Source organism: Coturnix japonica, chromosome 1 (genome assembly GCF_001577835.2).
Source record: "Coturnix japonica isolate 7356 chromosome 1, Coturnix japonica 2.1, whole genome shotgun sequence".
NCBI classification, from domain to species: Eukaryota; Metazoa; Chordata; class Aves; order Galliformes; family Phasianidae; genus Coturnix; species Coturnix japonica.
This window is the reverse complement of record NC_029516.1, coordinates 123,237,046-123,258,592: the sequence shown is the minus strand read 5'-3', so window position 1 is coordinate 123,258,592 and position 21,547 is coordinate 123,237,046. Positions and strand designations below refer to the sequence as shown.

General features: G+C 44.1%; 1 protein-coding gene across 1 annotated transcript in view; it reads right to left on the bottom strand.

Annotated features, from left to right (window-relative positions):
- SH3RF3 (SH3 domain containing ring finger 3) overlaps positions 1–21,547 on the bottom strand; it is a 224,942-nt gene that overhangs the window by 42,139 nt on the left and 161,256 nt on the right. The window contains exon 5 of the mRNA XM_032442587.1: positions 10,412–10,759. Coding sequence (XP_032298478.1) covers positions 10,412–10,759 — 348 coding nt within the window. The remainder of the gene's footprint in view (positions 1–10,411; positions 10,760–21,547) is intronic.

Here is a 21,547-nt window from a genome sequence, read left to right as displayed (position 1 = left end):
GTGTGTCTTGTGGGAGCTGCAGGAACTGCCTCCAAGAGATGTACTATCCTCCCCTTAGATCGTGCAGCCCTCTCTCTGCACACCTCTGCTTGGTATCATATGCATGTGAACTCTTAAATCAGCGCCTGCTTCCTGATTATGGTTTAGTTTTTCTATAGCTGCTCCCCCCTGCAGGCTTTGACATGATGGAGTTCTTGCCAGTCTGCCTACGTCCCAGCTTCTCATCATCAAGTTTTACTCTGCAGGACCCAATGGCCTTCTACAGTGCTGAATCCAGCTCATCTGTTCGTGTCTTGGCGCTGCCTTTCAGACAAGTACTGTTCTCAGCAGCTCCATGCACCCCATGCTCTGTGATGAGTTCTCTCAGTGGCTGCCTGATTGCTGCTACGTGCCTTAAAGTTCACTGCTTTGCATTTACAGCCCCTGACACAGTTGGTGAAGGCTTTCTAAGCCTCCTCTTTCAGGCTTCCCATTCTCTTGTTTCATTAATAACTAGTTAGCTCATATTACAATATACAACACTGCAAGATTGTTTTGCAAGATAATAATTTGAGAAGATTAGTAGACACTGACTATTGTGAGAGACTCAACTATTATTTCCCTACACTTTTGATTACCTTCACTAAAAGCTTAAGGGGAAGCTTCCCCTTTCCATAGTTTTATGTGGGTCTCCGCAGCTGCACTGGCAGCTTTCCTGGAGCACACAGAGGGCAGCAGGACTGTTTTCCTCCTTCCTATAGCCCTATAGCCAGGTTGTACTTTCATTATCATGATCTAAGGAACAAGGTACTAAACACGCCCTTCTGGGAAAGGGGCATTCAGGGGAATGGGAATCTGAGACAACACTCTGATTTTTTGTTATTTATTGGATAACCTTTGGGAAGTCTGTGTACTCATCCATCCTTTCTGATGGCCTAATGTACAGGCATCATTACACAGATGAGGCCCCAACACTGCAGCACTGGGATACTCACCCTTCCTGTACCTCTGCTGCTTGCTGTCACTAAGCCTTACTGAGAGGAGATGTCTCTCACAGTCAGGTTTTTAAGAGGCGCTGATAAAAACAGGCACCTCGCAGAGTTTGCTCAGAGAGGCACTAAGAAGTATTTCTCTGACCGATTCCCACAGATTTTAATGCAATCTAAGTAATAGAACTCATTTCTGAAAATGCCTTTTAGTGGCATCTGTATCCTTATGAGCCTCTAATGCCTTTAAATGCTTGGCCACTGAGCTTCCAGACAAGGCCTGCTGTGTAATCACACTCCTCATTAGGGGGACATCTACCTAGTGATGGTGGGCAGCTTTCTAAGTTAGACCCTGCCAGTGCACACCCCAGGTACTTAGGCCACTACACAACCACTTCTGACTCCTTCCCTTCCATCTGGCATCCTCCAGATGGACTCACCATGACCCAGCTCAACAGCAAGTGCTCTTCTCTGCTCCAGGACAGACTGGCCTAGCTGCCTGCACACGGACACACTGAGGACCACCTCCAGATACCTCTACACCAATCCTTGCTCCTTTGTGTCCAGCGCAGAGACTAGAAAGCAAGGCTTAGGAGGAGCTGTTGATGGGACTGGGATTGTTTAGTATGGAGATGAGGGGGCTCAGGGAAGACCTTATCACTCTCTACAAGTGCCTGAAAGGAGGCTGTAGCAAGGAGGGTGTCAGTTTCTTCTCAGGTGATAAATGACAAGATGTAAGGCAATGACCTCCTGTGTCTCTAGAGGAAATTTTGTTTGGATGTCAGGAGTTATTTCTTCAAAGACATGATGGTCAGGCATTGGAAAGGACTGCCCAGGGAGGTGATGGAGACCCCATCCCTGGAGGCACTTAAGAGTTGTGCAGACAGAGCACTGAGAGACATGGCTTAGTGATGGGACTCGGGTTGGTGGCTGCATTTGGTGATCTTGAAGGTCTCTTCCAACCTCGATCATTCTGTGGTTGTATGACGTGCTGCAGAGTTATGCCCCTGTACCCTGGAACTCTAAATGTTGAGAAGAACTTCCATCTGACTCAGTACAGTTTTTAGTCACTTAAATAAATGATGGCACCAAGCACTGTTTGGGTCACATCCAAAACAAAGAGACCCACAGCTAGCTGACAAAACTGAAGTTTCCAGATGACTGTGCAGCCCGAGGGTCAACATTTCCTGATGAGAATGAATAGTGCAACTCTCACAGAAGCTACCGTGACATGCCTGAGCTCAGATGGGTCTCATTCCTCCTCCAGCTGATAAGTGTTATTTACAAGAGAACTACAGGAGCATCAAAACAAATCATGCTTTAATGTATATGTAATGATACGGTTCTATTACCGTTTATAGCATATACTCCTGAGTAAATAATACACTACTGAGATGTTGTCGCCTCTTGTGTCAGCTCTGACATATATTTAAAAACAACCAGACAGGCAAAACGTTACCGACAAGCCCACAGAGATCAGGAAATTAAAGGTAATAACTGCTCATCTGGGCTAGAAGTTCATTTCAAATTCATTCCCTTTCTCTCCTCCTATCCACACCTCTGTGAAAGCAGAAGGATTAGTACTCTGGACGTCTAGCATAAACTATCCTTTTTCTCTGCCTTGTAGATTCACTTTAGATTCCCACTAGTACTTTGAGGCCATGTTTGTTGTTTAATTTGAAAAGATGCAGTGCCTGCAGGGATTAGGGAAGTGTCTTGCAAAAGCACAGGACTCGGTCTTGGAGGGGAATAGAAGCCACAAAGATGATGATAAAAGTAGGAACAGGGTACAGGGATAGTGCAGGTTGCGGCAGCCTTCATGGAAAAAATAATTGCTGCTGCTATCAGGTGAATGTTCTATCATCAAGAAAATCACCAACCAGAAATCGCTATTTTGACTTCAAAGCAAATCCAGCTCTCTCTCACCACAGGGCACTTATCACATTCATTAATTCACAGGGAAATTTCTTTTAATGTCTTGAATGCATATTTACAGCTTACTTAAAATTTCTCTTTAGCATTGCTTTATAATAAGAGAAAAACATTCAAACATTCAACTCACATAGGCTGATGTACTGTCCTCTGGAAATACCACAAAAATAGGCTAATGGTTTTTAAGATTCCTGTGACTCATTTCTCTAATTCACTTGACTCCATAAAACAATGACTGTGGCAATCACTCTGGGCCTTAATGTTCCCAGAAATAATGTATAAGCACTTAATGCACGGTGGTGCCACCAAGTATTGATGGAACGTGTTATACGTAAGACCAAGTAGCCTCATCAAATGCTAATTACCACAGCAGGAGCTGAAACGGACTTTCCAGCTCTGAAGTAAGACTTTTTCTTCCCTAATGGTATGTGTGTAAAAAATAACAATATATCCATGAACAATGGCTGCATAAATAGCTGCATAAATTTCCAGTTTCTTCCTGCAAAAAAAAAATGGAGCTAAATTTATAAAATCCAGTATTTACAAAGGGGTTCTTACAATGCATATCTATGGCTGTGGATAGTGGTCAGGCTGAATATTACACCATCCTGTTGGCCCTGATTAATTTTTGGCTCCTAATACTTAAACATCCAAGGGCGTTTCTTCTGCGAATAGGTCACTGTGTTATGAAGAGAGCTGGAGAAGTCATACAGATGTAATTCCTGGAGCTTCCAACACACTGCAGTCTAAAGATGGGTGTGAATTGGAGAGAAAAAGCCAAAACATTTTTTGCCACCTTCTTCCAAATGTTCCTCTGACATCACCATCCGTAAGAGGGCTGATTATCCTGGTTTGCAGCTTCTCAGTTCCCCAACTTGAGGCCTAATTAAGCATTATGCGGATGAGCACCAAGAGAATTATATTTTATTCAGTCTTATTTTCTCTTAGAGCAACCTTTCCAGCACCAAGCACTGGTGTCTGGCTCTCCTCCCTGGGGCTCTAAATGGTTTTACAGCAAATAGGTTTTCACAATTTTGGGATCAAGCAACATAAAAAATTCAAAGACAGAAAGACAGGGAAGATAAAAGAGAAGGCTTGACCTCTAAAAGATGTTAATTTAATCCCAAATTCATAATTATCCTCTTGATAATTGAACAACAAGCTTATCAGGATGCTGTGCAATGGCTCCTGTAGTAAGTTCTTCTCCAGAGAGATGGTAGTGGTAAACAAGCAAACGAAAATCCCACACAAACAAGAAGGGAAAATACACTCTGTGGTCAGTTCTGCTAAAATGTCATGCACGTGCACATGGAGTGTGTCAGACGGACAGTGCTTTGTGGGATAGTGCAAATACCAAGAGAGAGAACCTCGCTTGCTCTTGAGTCTTCCAAATCAGCAGCTGACTGGCAGGCAGTGTGAAGCCTCAGGATTACCCCTGTGCAAAAATGATTTTAGCGGTAAAATGTTTTTGGGTTAGTACCCTGAGGAGTAGCTGGAAAGAGAAGCAAACTTGTTTTTGTTTTACAGGCAAGAGGATTTCATGCACAGTTGAATAAACGCTCTTCCAAAGCTCAGCCTTCTTTGCTTCGATTCAGTCAAAAATTAGATTTTGTGGTTCCTGAAAAATGTTTCAAAATGTATTCATGATGAGACAAATTACAGGATAAAGAGACCACACTGTCTCATGCTGGTTGGGAATTGTGCTTTGACCTGGATCTTCGGTAGCTTATGTAATCAGTCCATAGATTTGGTCTACTTGCAGTCATTTTGACAAATAATGTAATATATCCCAATATACGGGGTATATTTTAAGGCCTATTAGTAGCATACAAAATACAATTTGCATGCCTGCCTGAACTTCTGCTTAAAAAACTCAGTTCCTTCCAACCTCCAACAAGAATTCTCTATGAAGTTATATAAAATGGAGATGCAACAAATAAACAATGTTTGGCTCCAGTTGGAAGCAATTCATAGTAGAATTGGGACAATACAAAAACTAGGAAACAATGTAGGCTATACTTCAGCAAAGTCTTACACTGCATTTATGACATATGTGGATCCAAATAACAGGAACACAGGTCAGACCAACTAATATTACTTCTCTTGCCATTCTGACCAGCGCAACCCCTTGAGATGGCTGCCTCTTGTTTCAGCTGTCTAAATCTCATTACTGGATGTCCATTCTGTTGTCATCTGCAGCCAACAGCAAAGCAAGCTGGATACAATTTGGACTCCAGACCAAAGCTGAAGAATACATGACTTTCTCTTCTTTTCTCAGAGCCTGTTAGGCACTTCAAAATTCAAGGTTCATAGTTTCTGGATTTTAAACATAATCTGTATGCTGCTCATGGCCAGCACATTTAGGCTATCAGCCAAGGCTCAACCAGAGTTCTGCTATTACATTTTCTCAGCTAAAATCCAGCATTTCTAAGTAACTGATAAGGAGTCACACTTCCAAATGATTTATACAGGGAGACACTTCAAGGAAGATTTTTCATTTCAAATGCTGTTGCTGCTCGGGATTGGGAACGTGCAAGACATTGTTCTCAGCTTTTCCTGAACATGTGGCCTCCGGTTAGGAGCCCATTCCGACACCCACAGACACAAGCAGATTTCCTGTGCATAGTGATGAGTTGTTCGAAACGCGCGCACAAGTTCCTCCTGCCAGGAGCATCCTTTCTTCCCCTCTCAGCTGTTGTCCTGGTGTGCACACAGCCACACTTCATTATTCATGTGAAGTGTTTTCTGCCGAAAACCAGGGTGTTTGGTGTGCTACAGACCTCTGACCTTTCCAAACAGCAGGGATGAATAATTCATAAGGGGTGCAAATGGAAGCAGGAAGAGCCACCTGAGGCCTAGGCACCATTGCCCTCTGGGGGGGACCTTTCCTGCTCTCTTGGGAGTCTCGGTTACGAGCAACTCCTCTGCGCCCACAGCCTAATTCAGCTTCTGTTCCATCATGGGCATCTCACAACTTCAATAAAAACCCATGATGGGGCATTCTGCACAATGGACTGATGCTATCACCTTTCAGATGGAGGTCTCATGTTCAATGAGTGACACTTGGCATGCAACAAAAAGCACAGAACAAATTTGGCTGCAAGCAAAATGAAGATCCCAGCATTGCCACTTTGAAAATAAATTCTTTGTATCTTGACTACTGTGCTTTCCCAGCCACTGTTTTATCCATCTGAGGTGCTCTGAAGTTGATCCCGCTTTTGAGTATCCCTAGGAGGGCAGTCAATGAAGTTATCTTTTAGACTCCCAAAATGCATCTTGGGTACTGGGAAGCAGTTGACTAAGTATTGCTTAAAGAACAATGAATGTGTTAACCTGAGCCTGTAGACTGCAATTATTGAATTAATAAATGCTTTAATAAAAATGCTTTCAGAGCCTGAGATTTCATACTATGGTCTGAATGTCAGCGCTCAGGATGAAGAGATTTGTGCCCTCCTAGAGAAGCAGGAGGTTTATTATAGCCTAACAACTCATAAAAACAGAAAACATGTCAGCTCTGCATGAAAGTCTGGTTTCAATTCACAAATACCAACAAAAACCACAGGAATATAGTACCATGCATGACATAACTTTTAAGGGGTGCAATACACTGTGCATTTAGTTAAATATCTGAAATGCGCACCTCAATTTTAGGTACCTACAGCCGTTAACAGCTCTGTTTCCTCTGCAGTTTGCAGAAAGAAAGCAAGTGCCCCAGATGGAAGTGCCTCTAGTCTATAGGGAAATGGACACTGGTTTTTGGAAGGCCGTTCCACCAGGCACTGGCCAGTTGCCCAAAGTGGGGCAGCTGATGCTGTTTGAGAGCTTCTGGGAATAATTCATAGAATCACAGAATCACATCATGGTTTGGGTTGGAAGGGATCTCACAGCCCACTCAGCCCCACTCCCTGCTGTGGGCAGGGCTGCCCCCCACCAGCTCAGGCTGCCCAGGGCCCCATCCAACCTGGCCTTGAGCACCTTCAGGGATGGGGAATTTTGCATGTTCAAAGGATAGGCTAATAGGAAAAAACACATGTCAAACTTGTAAAAAAGGCAGAACCTCCCTTCCTGCTCATCGCTGATCCTGCTATGTAGTTACTAAACTGAACAAAAATCCTCTATTTCTTTTCATGAGGAGATGAATTTAAACAAGCAGTTGAAGTGTCTGAAATTTTCAAGGATATTATTTAAAGATAGAGTAACCCAAATTTAGAATCTAAGGGTGAAAGGCATAAATTTGCTTGACAGCCAGCACTGAAACTGGAAATTTGCTGTTTTCTCTATTAAAAAATATACTTTTGGCCAAATTTGCTGCTGCAGGCTAGTAGGGGCCTGAGATGGTTATATAGAGAGGGCAAGTGAGGATGACTTGAAGGACAGACAGGTCCATCTGCAAGGGAGGAAGAAGAGAGTGACCCTGCTTCCCACGGCTGAGCTCAGTGCTGTTTGGTGGCAGCAACCCTCCAGCAGAACAGCCAGCCCATGGGTTGTCAGCATGTCAGATCCCTAATGAGACACACAGGACGTCTCACCTTAAAAACGTCAAATGCCTTCAAGAACAAAACAATCTGAAAACAAGACTCTTGCTGCTCCAAATGCCTCGATTTGACTGTGCCGAGGTCTGCTGTTTGTGCTGTTTTGGATGGCATTCAGCCACGCTTGAATAAAATAAAAATTCAGAGTCGATCTCCTGTCTGATGCTGCAGCATCGTTAATTGTTTCGGAGTGCTGTCAGGTCTCAGCAGATAGTGGAAAAGGAGCTGCATTTCTGATAATTTTAATTTAAAATGCAACCACCAAAATTATGGATTTAATAGGTACATAAATATAGATGCCCAATTTAAATGCTCATTTTGTAAGAGGCAGATTCTGAGCTCTCTGCAGACCTCTCTAAAAGGGCTGGAAGCAGATGAAGTCATGTTAGTAGCCCTTGTGATTTTACTGCAAGTCTTGAAGCAGCGAGGCATTTTCCTGCAGGCTGCTCCTCCAGTCAGGAGAACGGAGTGAGAATGTCAGTTCCACATTTTTTTTTTCCCAATAGATTCCTAGCAAAGTTTGAAAATGCGAATCTTTAAATCCCTCAAATCGCAGAGCAAATAGTAAGGCCTCCAAAAGCAGACAAATGCATTCACACGTGCAAATGCCACTTTTACGGAGACTGGATACTTGGGACTGCAATAATATGTTTTGACAGAGGGAAGGGCAACAAAGCTGGTGAAGGGTCTGGAGCACAAGTCTTATGACGAGCAGCTGAGGGAAGTGGAATTGTTTAATCTGGAGAAGAGGAGGCTCAGGGGAGACCTTATTGCTCTCTACAGCAAGATGAAAGGAGGTTGTGGTGAGGTGGGGACTAGCATCTTCTCCCATGGAACAGCAACAGGATGAGAGGGAATGGCCTCAAGTTGCACCAGGGGAGGTTCAGGTTGGATGTTTGGAAAAATTTCTTCTCAGAAGGAGCAGTGATGCAGTGGCACAGGCTGCCCAGGAAGGTGGTGGAGTCTCCACCCCTGGAGATATTCAAGTAACGTGTGGATATAGCACTGAGGGACATGGTTATGAGGACATGGAGGGGATGCATTGGAGGTTGGACCAGATGACCTTAGAAGTCATTTCCAACCTTAATGATTTGATGAACCTCTTTTCTTCAAGGCTGAAATCAGCAAGCAAGACTCTTCTTAAGTCTCTTCTTCCCCTATCTGGGTTTTGGCCAAGATCCCTTTGGCCAGCAGTGATAGAGGCTTGTCCCCAGCTGCCTTACCTGCCTGCCTGATCTGAGTCCTGAGGCAGAAGAACTGGAGCTACAGCACTGTCCCTGTGTCTGCCTGTCCCCACTGGGTTGGCCTCACTGCACTCCAGCCCTAGCTGTGCCTCTCACCATGACACAGATTTCATGCTCTTCTCTCAGTGTGAAGCACCCAGCAAACTTCCCTTCAGCATGCATTTAAAGCTCCTATGGGGAACACTGATTCCTTCTTGGCCCCAATCGCATGCGTCCAGACACCACAACAGTCTGTGAAATGAGTAGGGCTTTGCACACCAATTGTTGTGCCAAAGCAGGGGAGGGTAATTAAAGCACTTTCTGCTTTTTGGTCTAATTTTTGTACTGTGCTTAGATTGAGCCTTCACATGACTCTGGCAAAGTGTGTGCACGCTTTTCTCTTCAACTAGTATAAGAACAGAAAAGCCACAGACTGTCACATCTCTGCAAAGTCCAAATGTGTCACTCTGAGTGCCAAAAACCTGGGTGTCATTTACTTGACGAGCCTGGGACCCTCACTCCCATCTAGAGCTTGCACTGAGTCGCAGATGTCCCAGTACATCTTGGCACACACATCACTTCCAGCAGGGGCTGTATCCTCTCACCTTCACACTCTTCAACAGTGATTTTTGGGGTCATTATTATTCTCCATTTTCTTCTACACTGCCAAACTGCAAATTGCCATTTGGATTCCCTTAGTAAGTAGTGGGAGTTTGCACAGGATTTCAACATGTTTCCAAGGCCTTTGCTCCTGCTTTGACTACCTCTCAGCAGCAGCAGCCCAGATGTCCTTTGGATCTGCAGGGATTTTTGAGCATGGAAGAAGTAAAGGGCTACCCATCGGCACTTGTGCCTGTCTGATACCTTGTTGAGCATTTCTGGGCAGCAGTCGCTAACCAGGTACCAGCTGCTTGCCAAACTACAGAACAACTGTTTGTCTGCCAGTCATCTGTAAGGAAATAATTGCTCTAACATTATTTTTTTGGCCCTGATGTATACCAAGCACATGAAGTTCATACTGGTAATGTCACCCTAAGTGGGAGCAAGTACAGTCCAGAGCAACGATAACAGGATCACTCGATATTATTCCTCTCTATAACAGAAAGTGATGGAATATGCACACACTGTAGGATTATGGTTTTCTTTTTAATGTAGGTTAAGTCAATAATTGTATACAGAGGAGGGCACCAATGCTGGCAACAGTGCTGGAAGGCATGTCCTAAGTAAGGAGAGGCTGAGGATACTGGGCTGTCTAGGCTGGAGAGGAGGAGGCTAAGAGGTGACCTCTGCTTTCTGCAGCTCCCTGAGGAAGGGAAGCAGAGGGAGGTGCCAGGCTCTGCTCCTGGGAATCAATGGCAGGACGCAAGGGAATGGCACAAAGCTGCACCAGAGGAGGATCAGACTTGGCAATGGGAAACATTTATTTACCTGAGGGTGTTCAAACACTGGGACAGGTTTCCTAGAGAGGTGGCTGATGGCCTGTGCCTGTTCAGGAGGCATTTGGACAATGCCCTCAGCAACATGCTTTATTCTATTTTTCTTTGAATCAAACCTAAAATGATTTGGCCTTATTCTACAGCTCATCATGCCCACCCAATCACTAATTCCTGGGCAGGAAAAAATGTGCTAAATCCTATCAAACAAGAGAAACAGTGCTCTGCAGCAGCTGGCTCCAGCATGGCTTGTTTTGGAGGAGGAGAAGAAGCCCTCAGCCATGCCCTCCAGGCTGCAGGGCCGGGCACAATCCCTTACTCCTTACCTGGGCAGGAGCGCTGGAGGACAGGTGTGCTAGGTCCCCAATCCTGGCAGCTGCCCGTGGGTCACTGGAGCTGATGAGGACGGGAGCACTGATCTCCATGGAGTGCCGGTTGCTGGCAGCCTGGGAGGACTTGTGGGTCATGCTGAGGGCAGTGAAGGAGTGCCGCTTCTTGGCATTCTTCTTGCCCTCCACTGGCCGTGGAGCTGCTGCCGTTGCCCCTGCACTGCTTGTTGTGGGACACGGCCCCAGTCCCACCGCTGCAGCTGGGTCTGGTGGTGCTTCACAGCCAGCGGCGGCTGCTGAACAAGTCTTGTCCATCTCAATGAGCTGCTTGGCAGAGTCGTTGAGCTGGGTGCAGGGAAAGGAGATAGAGAAGAAGGAAGGAAAGGAGGCAAAGGAAGAAAAGGAAAGGGAAAAGGAACAGAAAGGAAAACAAGTGGCAAGAGAAGAAAAGGAGAAGGGGAAAAGGAAGAGGATGGGAAGGGGATGACATGGGAAAGGAAGTAAAAAAGGAAGGGAAGGGAAGGGAAGGGAAGGGAAGGGAAGGGAAGGTGAAGAAAGGGAAGGGAAGGGAAGGGAAGGGAAGGGAAGGGAAGGGAAGGGAAGGGAAGGGAAGGGAAGGGAAGGGAAAGGAAAGGAAGGGGAGGGAAGGGGCAGGAAAAAGAACAAGGAAAGAAAGAAAAAGAAGGTGGTAGAAGAAGAAAATGAAAAAGGGGCAGAAAAGGAAAAGAGAAAGGCAAAAAGCAGAGGTTGAAAAAGAAAGGGAAAAAAAGGAAAAAAAAAGAGAAAGAATGAGGGACATTAATGACCCATCACAGCTTGCTGGTGGCCACACCTAAGCCACTCTCATCTGTACAACTTGAATGGATGCCACAGGGATGCTGAGCCTGCATGCATTCCGATCCCAGCAAGGGGATGATGCTGGTCACCAAGGTGGGAGTGGCCAAACCCAGGCAAGGGAAGGGTCTCTCTGAGGCCGCAGACATCACAAATCAGTGCACAATTTCAAACCCTTCTGATTTTCTCCCCCTGTCTCCAACCTCATGCAGGCTATCCCCAGGCAAAAGCAATATGAAGGCATTCTTCCCACTGTACCACGTCATCTGGAGAGGAGCATGATGGCCCCTGAAAGAATTGTCTGGGATATAGCTTATAGAGTTTTTATAATCAGTCCATGTGATGGGTTTATAACTTAAGTCTGAAATCCACAGAGAGAGTAGATCACCGAGATGTCCAGACCAGCTTTCTGCCCACAGTTTTTTGTTCAATTCAGACTTTCAGATACCTCATGCCTAAAAATGCCAACGGCTTCTCATCTCCTATACAGACAAGCTACTTCTCACAGAATGGGATGGTTTTTAGACATGCAGTTGGAGTGGGTCCAGAGGAGGCCACAAAGGTGATCAGAGCGTTGGAGAATCTCTCCTATGAAGAAATGCTGAGGAAGTTAGGTTTGTTCATCCTGGAGAAGGCTCTGGGGAGACCCCACTGAAGCCTTGCAGTACTTAAATGGGGTTTATATAAAAGATGAAATTTAACTTTTTGCACAGACAGTGATCTCTAGTTGTTCCCCATCTTTCTTGAACTGGGGTGCCCAGAACTGGACACAGTGCTCCATGTGGCCTCACCAGGGCAGAGTAGAGGGGGAAGATCACCTCCCTCAACCTGCTGGTCACACACTTTCTAATACACCTCAGGTTACCACTGGCCTTCTTGGCCACAAAGGCATCTTTAAGGTTCCTTCCAAACCAAGCCATTTTGTGATTCTGTGTTCGCATAATACGCAGAGTACACCCTGAAGGCAGAAGCAGCGCTATCTGCACAGCACTCATTTCCAATAGATCTTCCCTCAAGAGGTGCTAACAGCTGAGGGAAAATGCCATTTCGCCAACAGACCTTTGCATCAAATTGGTATGCAACGCAATATGTTTGCATTTAATGAATAAAAACACCATATGAAAACGAAGCCATGGCTAACGCATGCATGCTTTTTTGCTTGCACTACTATTCTGAGACCCACATGAACCAGAGGTACATGTAATACTGTTCTGGACCAAAAGTAGGCTATTATTTCTTTCTATTACTACCATATGAATTACGATAGCTTCCAAAAAACTCAGTCAAGGACAAGGCCTCCTTGGGCTCCCCAAAAAAGGAATACTTGCTACTTGCTGTCAAGCTAATTTAGAAACCTATTACAAGTGAATACAAGAAAGGCAAAGAGAGGGATGGAAAGATAACAGTACAAGTGCACAGTTAAACAAATGTGCAACCGAGAGGCTTTTATGGCTCCAAATCACTGCCAGCATGCTGCAAACACAAATGAGAAATAGATATTGCCAGCCTCATGCCAGCCCTCCTAAGTCTGAGAATACTTCTGATTCCACGAGGACTCGCTTCCACAAAAAGGCAACGAACATCAGCACCTAGAGAAATGTCAACCTGCACGTTCCTTCATTCAGTGACAGCCACCATCAAGGCAAACAGGAGACTCCAATTAGTGATGCTCCATGGCTGTCAGAGCCCTGGGAGACCTACTACCATTCAATTAGCAGGCCATTTTCCCAGCTGCACTCTCCAATGTGAGATCATGCTTACAGTCAGCATAGTGCACTGCACCTGCCAATTTTTGCCAATAACAGCTGATCCCATTTCAGATTCTCCAAGAATGTCCATTATTTCCCACTTCATCATGCTCTAAATTGGTACAACCTAATATTTGCCAGCAGGCTCCAAGTTGCAGGAAATCCAGATGGTTCCCCTCCCTTAAGTAGGTGTTACAGCTCCACTTACCCAACTGATGGAGATTATCTAGTTGGATTATTTGAAACACTAAGGAGGAGAAAGACATCAAATTCTCACAATACTTTTCAACAAGAGAGGGTGAGGAAATTCTTTGCCAGTCAACTTAAAGTAGGATAGGAATATATTTTAGCTCTCTGACATGAGAAAATATGAAGAGTTAAAAAAAAAAAAGAAAGAAAAGAATTTCCTGAATTTACAGCAGTGCTCCATTCACACAGAGTGCTCTAGCTCTCAGTATCACACACGCAGAATTACAGAATCACAGAACAACTTGGGTTGGAAGGGACCTCAAGGAGCATGAAACTCCAGCCCCCCTGCCTTGCAGGGCCACGTTTACTAGATCAGGTTGCTCAGGGCCCCATCCAACCTGGCCTTGAACACCTCCAGGGACGGGGCATCCACAACCTCCCTGGGCAGCCTGTGCCAGGACCTCACCACTCTCCTAGTAAAGAACATCCCCCTAACATCCAACCTAATTTTTCCCTCTTTCAACTTAAAACCATTTCCCCTTATCCTGCTACTATCAGCCCTTTCAAAGAGTTTACTCCCCTCCTGGGTGTAAGTTCCCTTCAGGTATTGAAAGGCTGCAACGAGGTCACCCCGCAACCTTCTCTTCTCTAGGCAGAACAAACCCAACTCCCTCAGCCTGTCCTCATAGGGGAGGTGCTCCAGCCCCCTGATCATCTTTGTGGCCCTCCTCTGGACCTTTTCCAAAATCTCCATGTCTTTTTTTGTACTGAGGGCTCCACACCTGGACACAGTACTCCAGATGGGGCCTCACAAAAGCGGAGTAGAGAGGGACAATCACCTCCCTATCCCTGCTGGCCACCCCTCTCCTGTTGGAGCCCAGGATCCCATTTGCCTTCCAAGCTGCAAGAGCATACTGCTGGCTCATGTTAAGTTTCTCATCCATCAGGATCCCCAGGTCCTTTTGTGCTGAGCTGCTCTCAAGGACTACTCTTCCCAGTCTGTACAGATGCCTGGGGTTCTTCCGGCCCAAGTGCAAAACCTTGCACTTTGCCATGTTGAACCTCATTAGTTCATTAATTCATTAAGAATTAGATAATAAATCCCAATGGCTGGAATCCAGCTTAACAATGAGACTGTTCTTTTTAAAACAGCAAAAACCATTACTCTTCTGTTCACAGTAAAACCTAGTTAAAAAAGGTCAATAAGAGGCCTAGCATCTAAACAAAGGGTGATAAAAAACAGCCTCATATTGTTATAAACAAAGTCATTTTCACTATTGGTAGAAAATTAAAGGCAAAAAGAAAGCCCCTTGTCAAAACAGCCAAGCTAATGAACTTTGGGGAATGTCAAAGTCTTCCTGAAATACTGAGAAAAAATTATTGTAGCCTGCCAAGATAACAAATGCTTTATAGCTTTACCACTTTATTTTTGTAGAGAACTCTGTTTTTAAACAGCTTTGCCCACGGATGCTGGAAAGTACTTCCCAAATAGGCTATGAGCACCAGAGAAAAGGTTCTGCTTACTACTTTGTAAAAGCAAATGATGTCGTCCCTTCACGAAGAACTTTTAGAAACCCTTTTTTTAACATAAACACGACTGCAAATTTCTTATTTTAAACTCTGACTGTGTAAACAAGCATGGCTTTCTGGTGTCTGTCATCCAATCTTCAGGCAGATCTGCTTCCAGACGAGAAGCTTAGTGGAAAGTTCTGACCCACAGTCAGTCTCAGGAATTTGACATTTCTGAAGACGGTAGCTCTTATGACAAACCCTAACGCTGGAGTGCAGCTTTCTTGCTTGTTTCTGATCTCTCCTCTGAAATTCTGGCCCAGCTAATCCCAAATCATAAAATGTCCATGAGACTGCAATCATAGGACACCCCAGAAAACTCAAGATACAGGGCTTGGCTTCAAACACCAAACCAAGCAAACACTCCCAGAAGCCCTGCATTCCCTGAGAAGGCAAAAGCCTGCGTGACCAACCCATGTGGCTGCTAAGGGATGCTGTCACATAAAAAGTGAGATGAATCACTGAGGGAGAGCGTTAAGCCTAGCTTTAGTCAGAAAAACAAATTGTTACTTTGGAACTCATTATGGAACAAAATGGGCACACAGGAGACTAGGTCAAATTTAAATAATTAACTTTTGCTATTCTGGTCTGTAATGACAGCATTTTGGTCATTTAATTGTTCATTGTAACAACAGAATCATAGAATCATTGAATTGGAAGGGACCCTTAAAGGCCAACTAGTCTAACCAATCTGGGTGCTCAGAGCCCCGTCCAACCTGACTTTGAGTATCTCCAGGGAAGGGGTTTCCACCACCTCTCTGGGTAATGTGCACCAGTGCGTCACCATATTTATTGTAAAAAAGCATTTTTCTTATATCTGGCTTTTCTTATACCCACCAGCAAAAAGAAAAGGATGAAAGCATCATAATTTCTGTGAGTAATACATAAGCAAGTGTAATGGCAAAACTCAGCATCTTCTCCAACAGATATCCCAGGGTGTTTGCTAGCTAGCCCATGGCACTGGCAAATGGCTGCAGTGCAGTTGAGACCTTCAAGGGGACCTCATGACACACAGTGACTACCACAGCAGCTGCTGGGTTGGTGCAGTTCCAGATGGCATGGTCTTCTCCGAGAGAGGGGACAGAGGGGACAGTAGCTGCTGAATGCTCTTAGTTTTCTAGGCACTGAGGAATGGGTAAAGGATTCACTCTGACTGATACCTGACCTACCACAGAGAGGGCCCTTCTCTGTCTCTGGTTTAGCAACATACTTGGGTGCATGTATCAGTCTGAGCACAGACCAAAGAGCTTTGAGTAAGACTAAAATGTCATTCTTTTCTGAATAAGGAAGGATTGCTTACATTCTCAGTGTTACGCACGTGCTTAAGTATTTTTTTAGACCGGCGCCAGTCTGAACCAGAAAGTGCCTTTTATTAGGGCTCCCAGGAAAACACTGTTTCATTTGCTCTCTAAGATTTTTTTTCTGTTTCTATAGGAAGAACTGGCCAAAGGGTGGAGCTCTTCAAATACTGACTTCAGACCAGAAATGCATTACTTCAGACCCCCTTTGAAAGTATGAAAAACTCCCCAGTTCAGTGTAAACCCGCTAAAAAGAATAAACTGCTCTGAAAAAAATAAAATGAAGAAAGAAAAAATTAAGATTGTTAATAAAAGTGCTTCATAACCATTCTCTGAAATATTGAAAATACTTCCACCCAGGGACTGCTAATTTTTATAATTTACAGTTCATAAATATTGAGAGGATCACGCACATCCCTATTTCATGCCTTGCAGAAACTTTGGCAACTTCAAGTTCCAGAGCTGATTTTGTGATTAAAATAAAGCAGTCTGAATTTATTACTGTGCTTTCAGCTCAGAGTAGTTACTTTCAGGAAATATTAAGTACTTATGCCCTCATTAAATTCGTTTTGATAGTATTATAATTTATGCTTTGAAACACACTGAGGTTATTAAATAAGTATAAGGGCATAACTATACAGGAACCCCTGTCCCTTCTAGTTTCCTGACAGGACTGCATCTGTGAAAGCATTCTCATTTCCAGAAAGCAGCATTCCAGAAAGTTAAAGCAGTTTTTCTCCTTGTTACCCCTACTGGCAATTGCAGGTTACAGCCCACGTTCGAGTTCAACCGAGTGGCAAAAGCACCCTTTGACTCAAATGGGCATTAGAAGAAATGTATGTATGTAACACTTTGCCTCATGTTTAAATCTTCACTGGGTAAGCTAGCACAGGCAACACACAGCACTTCCAAAGGTTTACTAATGGGATATTAGCAGACTAAGCTGTGCCAAAGGCTCTTCTCTAAATCACACTGAATGCATCTATACTTTTCATCTTGTATATGTTTCATAAATTCAAATTTTAAAATGTTTAGAAGAAACCTCCCAAGTTCTCCATTGGGCGGGAGCTGCATGACCCTACCTCAATTACTCATGCGCCATCTTCTAATGAAGAGTCATTAGTGAGGCATGGTTTAAGAGAAAATATTATAGCTAAAACAAAGCACTGTTGAATGTTTTTGTGTTAATCATTTCTGTAACGATTCAGTATTGCCTTTTTAAATTTACTACCAGGGAAGAACAAGCAAATGTGGAACAGATTTTCTGCAAGTGGTTCAGCCATCATAGAAGACAGATTTCTGAAACCCCACACTGTGAGTGAGAGTAGAGTCACTCCATGTGCCCAGAAAATGCAAGAAGAGCAATAAAGGCATTTGCTCAAACACATTCACAGGGCATGATAGCTGCAGAAATACTTTGCTAGGGCACATCCCAAACTGCGAGTGCTTGTTCCTCTGCTCACAGCCTGAGGCCTGAGTTCTGTTCCCTTTTCCAAAAGCCAGATAAAATATCAGCATGTTTCAAGGAAGGAGGAGAAATCCTGAAACATATGACCACCTAGAAGATAGCCTTCCTAGTCAGGGCCATATATGTACACATTTGTGTGGAGTCTGGAAAAAACAAGCCAATCATTTCTGCCTACAACATGGTTCCTTGGGAGGCAATGGTACTCAGCAATCTATTTCCCTGTCTTACAAGACCTTTCTCATTTAGCAGCAATGTCACTTTTAACGCACTGAGAGGCTGAAGGAATGTAGCATATTAGAACAGCATGTGCTTGGACGAGCGTGTCATCATGATCCTGCAGAATGAAAATAAATGATGCGTGCAGCAGAAGTAAACACTAAGCCTTGGGTGGTGAACTGGGAATTTTTTTCTCTTTCCCCCTTTTCCCAAACAGTTTTAAGATGGAAAATTGTTCACAGTGATAGAGAACAAACACATGGCTTGGTGAATCCCAGAAAAATGTGTAGTCTGCTGCAAAGTCTGCCCAGGAGCAAAGCACAGCTAATAACCTTATGGAAACTAATGTCCAAATTGCTGAGAAGAAAGCAGGAAAAACTAAACGCAATGGCATTAAAAATAGATGAACTCATCAAAAAGAGGTATGATTTCTGCATCTCTCCCCACTTCTAGCTATCTAGCCTTCAGCTCAAACTACGAGGACTATTTTGCTCTGATCTGTCATCTCTGAATCTCAGATCTGCTGTACATCTTCAATGTGCCTGAGGATTTCCTTCTCTTCCTGTCTGTCCTCTATGGACACCATTTTTCATAACAAGATGCTCATGATGGAACCAAAGCTCCTTTGAAATCAAGAAAAGTAACTAAATACAGCTTTACTCAACATCAGAAAGATTGGGAGAATCCAGCCTATTTTTGCTTATAAATTATTCAAATAGCTATATAAGAAGTGCAGTCGTGAATTCATGGGCTTGATCCTAATTCCTTTGAAGTCAGTGGCAAAACTCCAGCTGTTTTCAACGGTGGAAGGTCTGGTGCCCATCTGCCACCAATTTCAGCACCAGCAGAGACCCAGTCGGAGATCGTGAGGGGTTCGCTGACAAACTGGTTTATCATCAGAAGATGAAATTAATCGGAACTGAATTGCTTCCCTAGAACATCCTAGCTTTGACAAGACATCCACCATAAAACTTTCTAGATTACGTTTTTCAGCTAAAAAAAACCACACAAAAAATGACCAAGGCTGCAGTCCGGGTGTATGGACTCCAGGCTGCGTGACCCTGAGCACGGGAATAACCACTGGAGACCTATGGTGACATTATCATTTTCTTGGGGGAAGCTACTGGGTTTCTGGCTACACTGAGCCTCCCTCACTCTCTCCTACACTCTAAACAGAAAGCCTCTGTGCATCTGTGAGTACAGGTATCCATGTGCACAGCAACAGAAGCCGTTCAGATGTACTCTTGCCTCACTGATGCCCAGCAACTGTATGAGCCCTTTACAGTTGCTGCCAGATACTGCAGAGAGGGGAAACACTCTGAAGCAGCTTTGTGCTGAAATCTAGAAACAACTTCACTTACAGAAGCTGAGCCAGCTGGATGTCAAAACCACAGCATGGGCTAGGAAAGATCCTGCAGTTCTTGGAGCAGAGCTGTGTGAATGGTAAGTGATCTCAAGGTAATACCTGCAGAGCCTAGTTGCTTTAAGGAGAGCCAAACCTCATGTTTCCAGTGTTTTCTGGAAACCTTCTGCCTCTTTCCCTCATGTTCCACAAGGCTCCTGGCACTAATGTTTTCTTGGATGCTCAACAATACCTACAACGTTTTTAATTAACTGAAAATTAACAGGTTAAATACAAGCAATTAAGGCAGAGGATCACTTTAGATTCAGTGCACACATCAAGCCTTTAAGTTTCAAAGCAAATAACTTTCAAGATGTGGTGTGTGATCTCACGTAATTATAAATGAATTCATAAGTCAGGCAATACTGTGCTCACATTGCTGCATGGACCTTTGCTGCACGCACTGTAGCATGGAACCACTAGACACCACATCATGTCATGCTCATTCTCTGAGGTTCATTCCTGGAAATTCTGTGATTGAAGTAAGTGTATTTGTAATGTTCAGAGTTGTTGTGAAAGAAACAGAAATATTATAAAGTCTTTTTCAAAGGAAATAACTTCCAGTGTAATGTACAAAGGAAATGTAAGAAAGAAACATTAAGATAGATGTAGATGCTAAAGTCTATCTGAATTTGATTACAAAAGTGTTCTGGTGGATGCTGAGAAAAAGTCCTTCATGCACCCCACATCATGCAATTTTATCCACAGAAAACATGAAGTTGGATGAATCTAAGAAGCCCTTGGAATAACAATACAAGGAGCATTTGGGAAAGCTAAAGTTATTTTTCAAGTATTGCAAGCCTTTGCCTGTATTGAGGAAGCAAGGAGCCTTTGCTGAGGTGATTTACAACTTTGTGTAAAGTAAGAAATCTCATGCAATTGGGGAAAATTAAGTTTTATATGCTGCAACTGAAGATTACCTGCAGGGAATAGTGAACAAATAAATGTGCTTCTGTTTCTATCTCTGATAAAGCAGTGAAATGAAGAATGAAAGCAAATGGCAAGAAAATATTTTGGTTCAACAGCTTGTAAAAGGAACCAAGGTACACGCGAAACAAGCAGGCATCAGCAGTAAAGGGTTGCAATAAACAGTCTTTGCCCTGGGTGGACTATATATAGGAGACATTTTTGATTGTGCACTGCTTTCCAGACATGAGACAGAGAAGGACTTTTGGATGTGGGACAAGCTTTTTGCAATAGAGTAATGCCCCATGGGGCTATATAGCTAGATGTTGCATGCACAGAGCTCCTGCTAGAGTTGGCTACAAAGCAGGGCTGCTGATTGCATTAGGGAGTCACAGCAGAAGCTCTGGGGTCACACTGTGTGATACCCTGGGAGTAGCCAACTTCAAAGGATGCCAGCCACCAGACGTGAAAGCTGATGCATCATTGGAGAGCTGTGTCCAGTCTGTGGGTTTGCTATTTGCCAGTCTAGGTGAAAGTGCAGATTTTGAGACATGATGTACTGCTGTTCTACCCGGATGTCTCATAATTGCCAGAAGGGAATGTTTCGAGGCATTCCTGTGAAATGTGGAATGAACGACATATGGTCACGATGGGCAGCAGCAAACCAGGATGCACTGACTGTCCCATGACAGGTCTACTTGCCCTTTCTCATGGATGGAATAAAGAAAGAGTTGCTCTGAGAGGGGTGTAACTTACCAGCCTGAGTCTGCATCTCACAGTTGTCCTATCCTGTGTCTATTACAGTGAAAACTGCTTGAAATTACTTGTGCGTTTAAAGTGCCTCCATCCCACAGAGATGATGCCTGGTACAGCAGCAGAGCTCTCTTTTCCCTCAGCGGGTACGCTACTTTACATCCTTCTTCACTCTATGCAGTGAGCAATTATTTTTAAACAGTTTTCACACAAGGCTGTTTTACCTTGGAGTCCTTTATACTTCTGTCAAATTTGGGAAAAGGTGCGTAACAATTTGGGAGGGCACTTGGAAGCAGTGGCTGTGGCACAGGCTGTAATCATGCACATCTCATCATGTAGGAAGCCTGAGCAGTAGCTGACGGCTCTGAAAGCCAGTCTGTGAGATGAAAATGTGTTTCCTTTGCTACATGGTGATGTAATTGGGTTCACAATCCTCTTCCCTCATCTTCTGGAAGAAAAATCCAACAAGGCTGAACTGTGACAAATTCCCTTGACTCTGCAAACTCTTGACTGAAAACGGCAGCATTCAGCCTCACGCTCATGGTGTGACTGACTGCCCCTTGACTATGGGAACCATTTGTAGCCTTCTTCGGAGAACTGGAGACATTACAACACAACTGGATACACATTCGAGGTCAGACTTTTGACTCACTTGCTACTGGCTGCAGTTAAGGAGCGTACTGAACATTCTGCTAGCAAACTAGAAAACACTTTGTTCAACCTCCAGCACTTAATTTCTGGTTGAAAGCA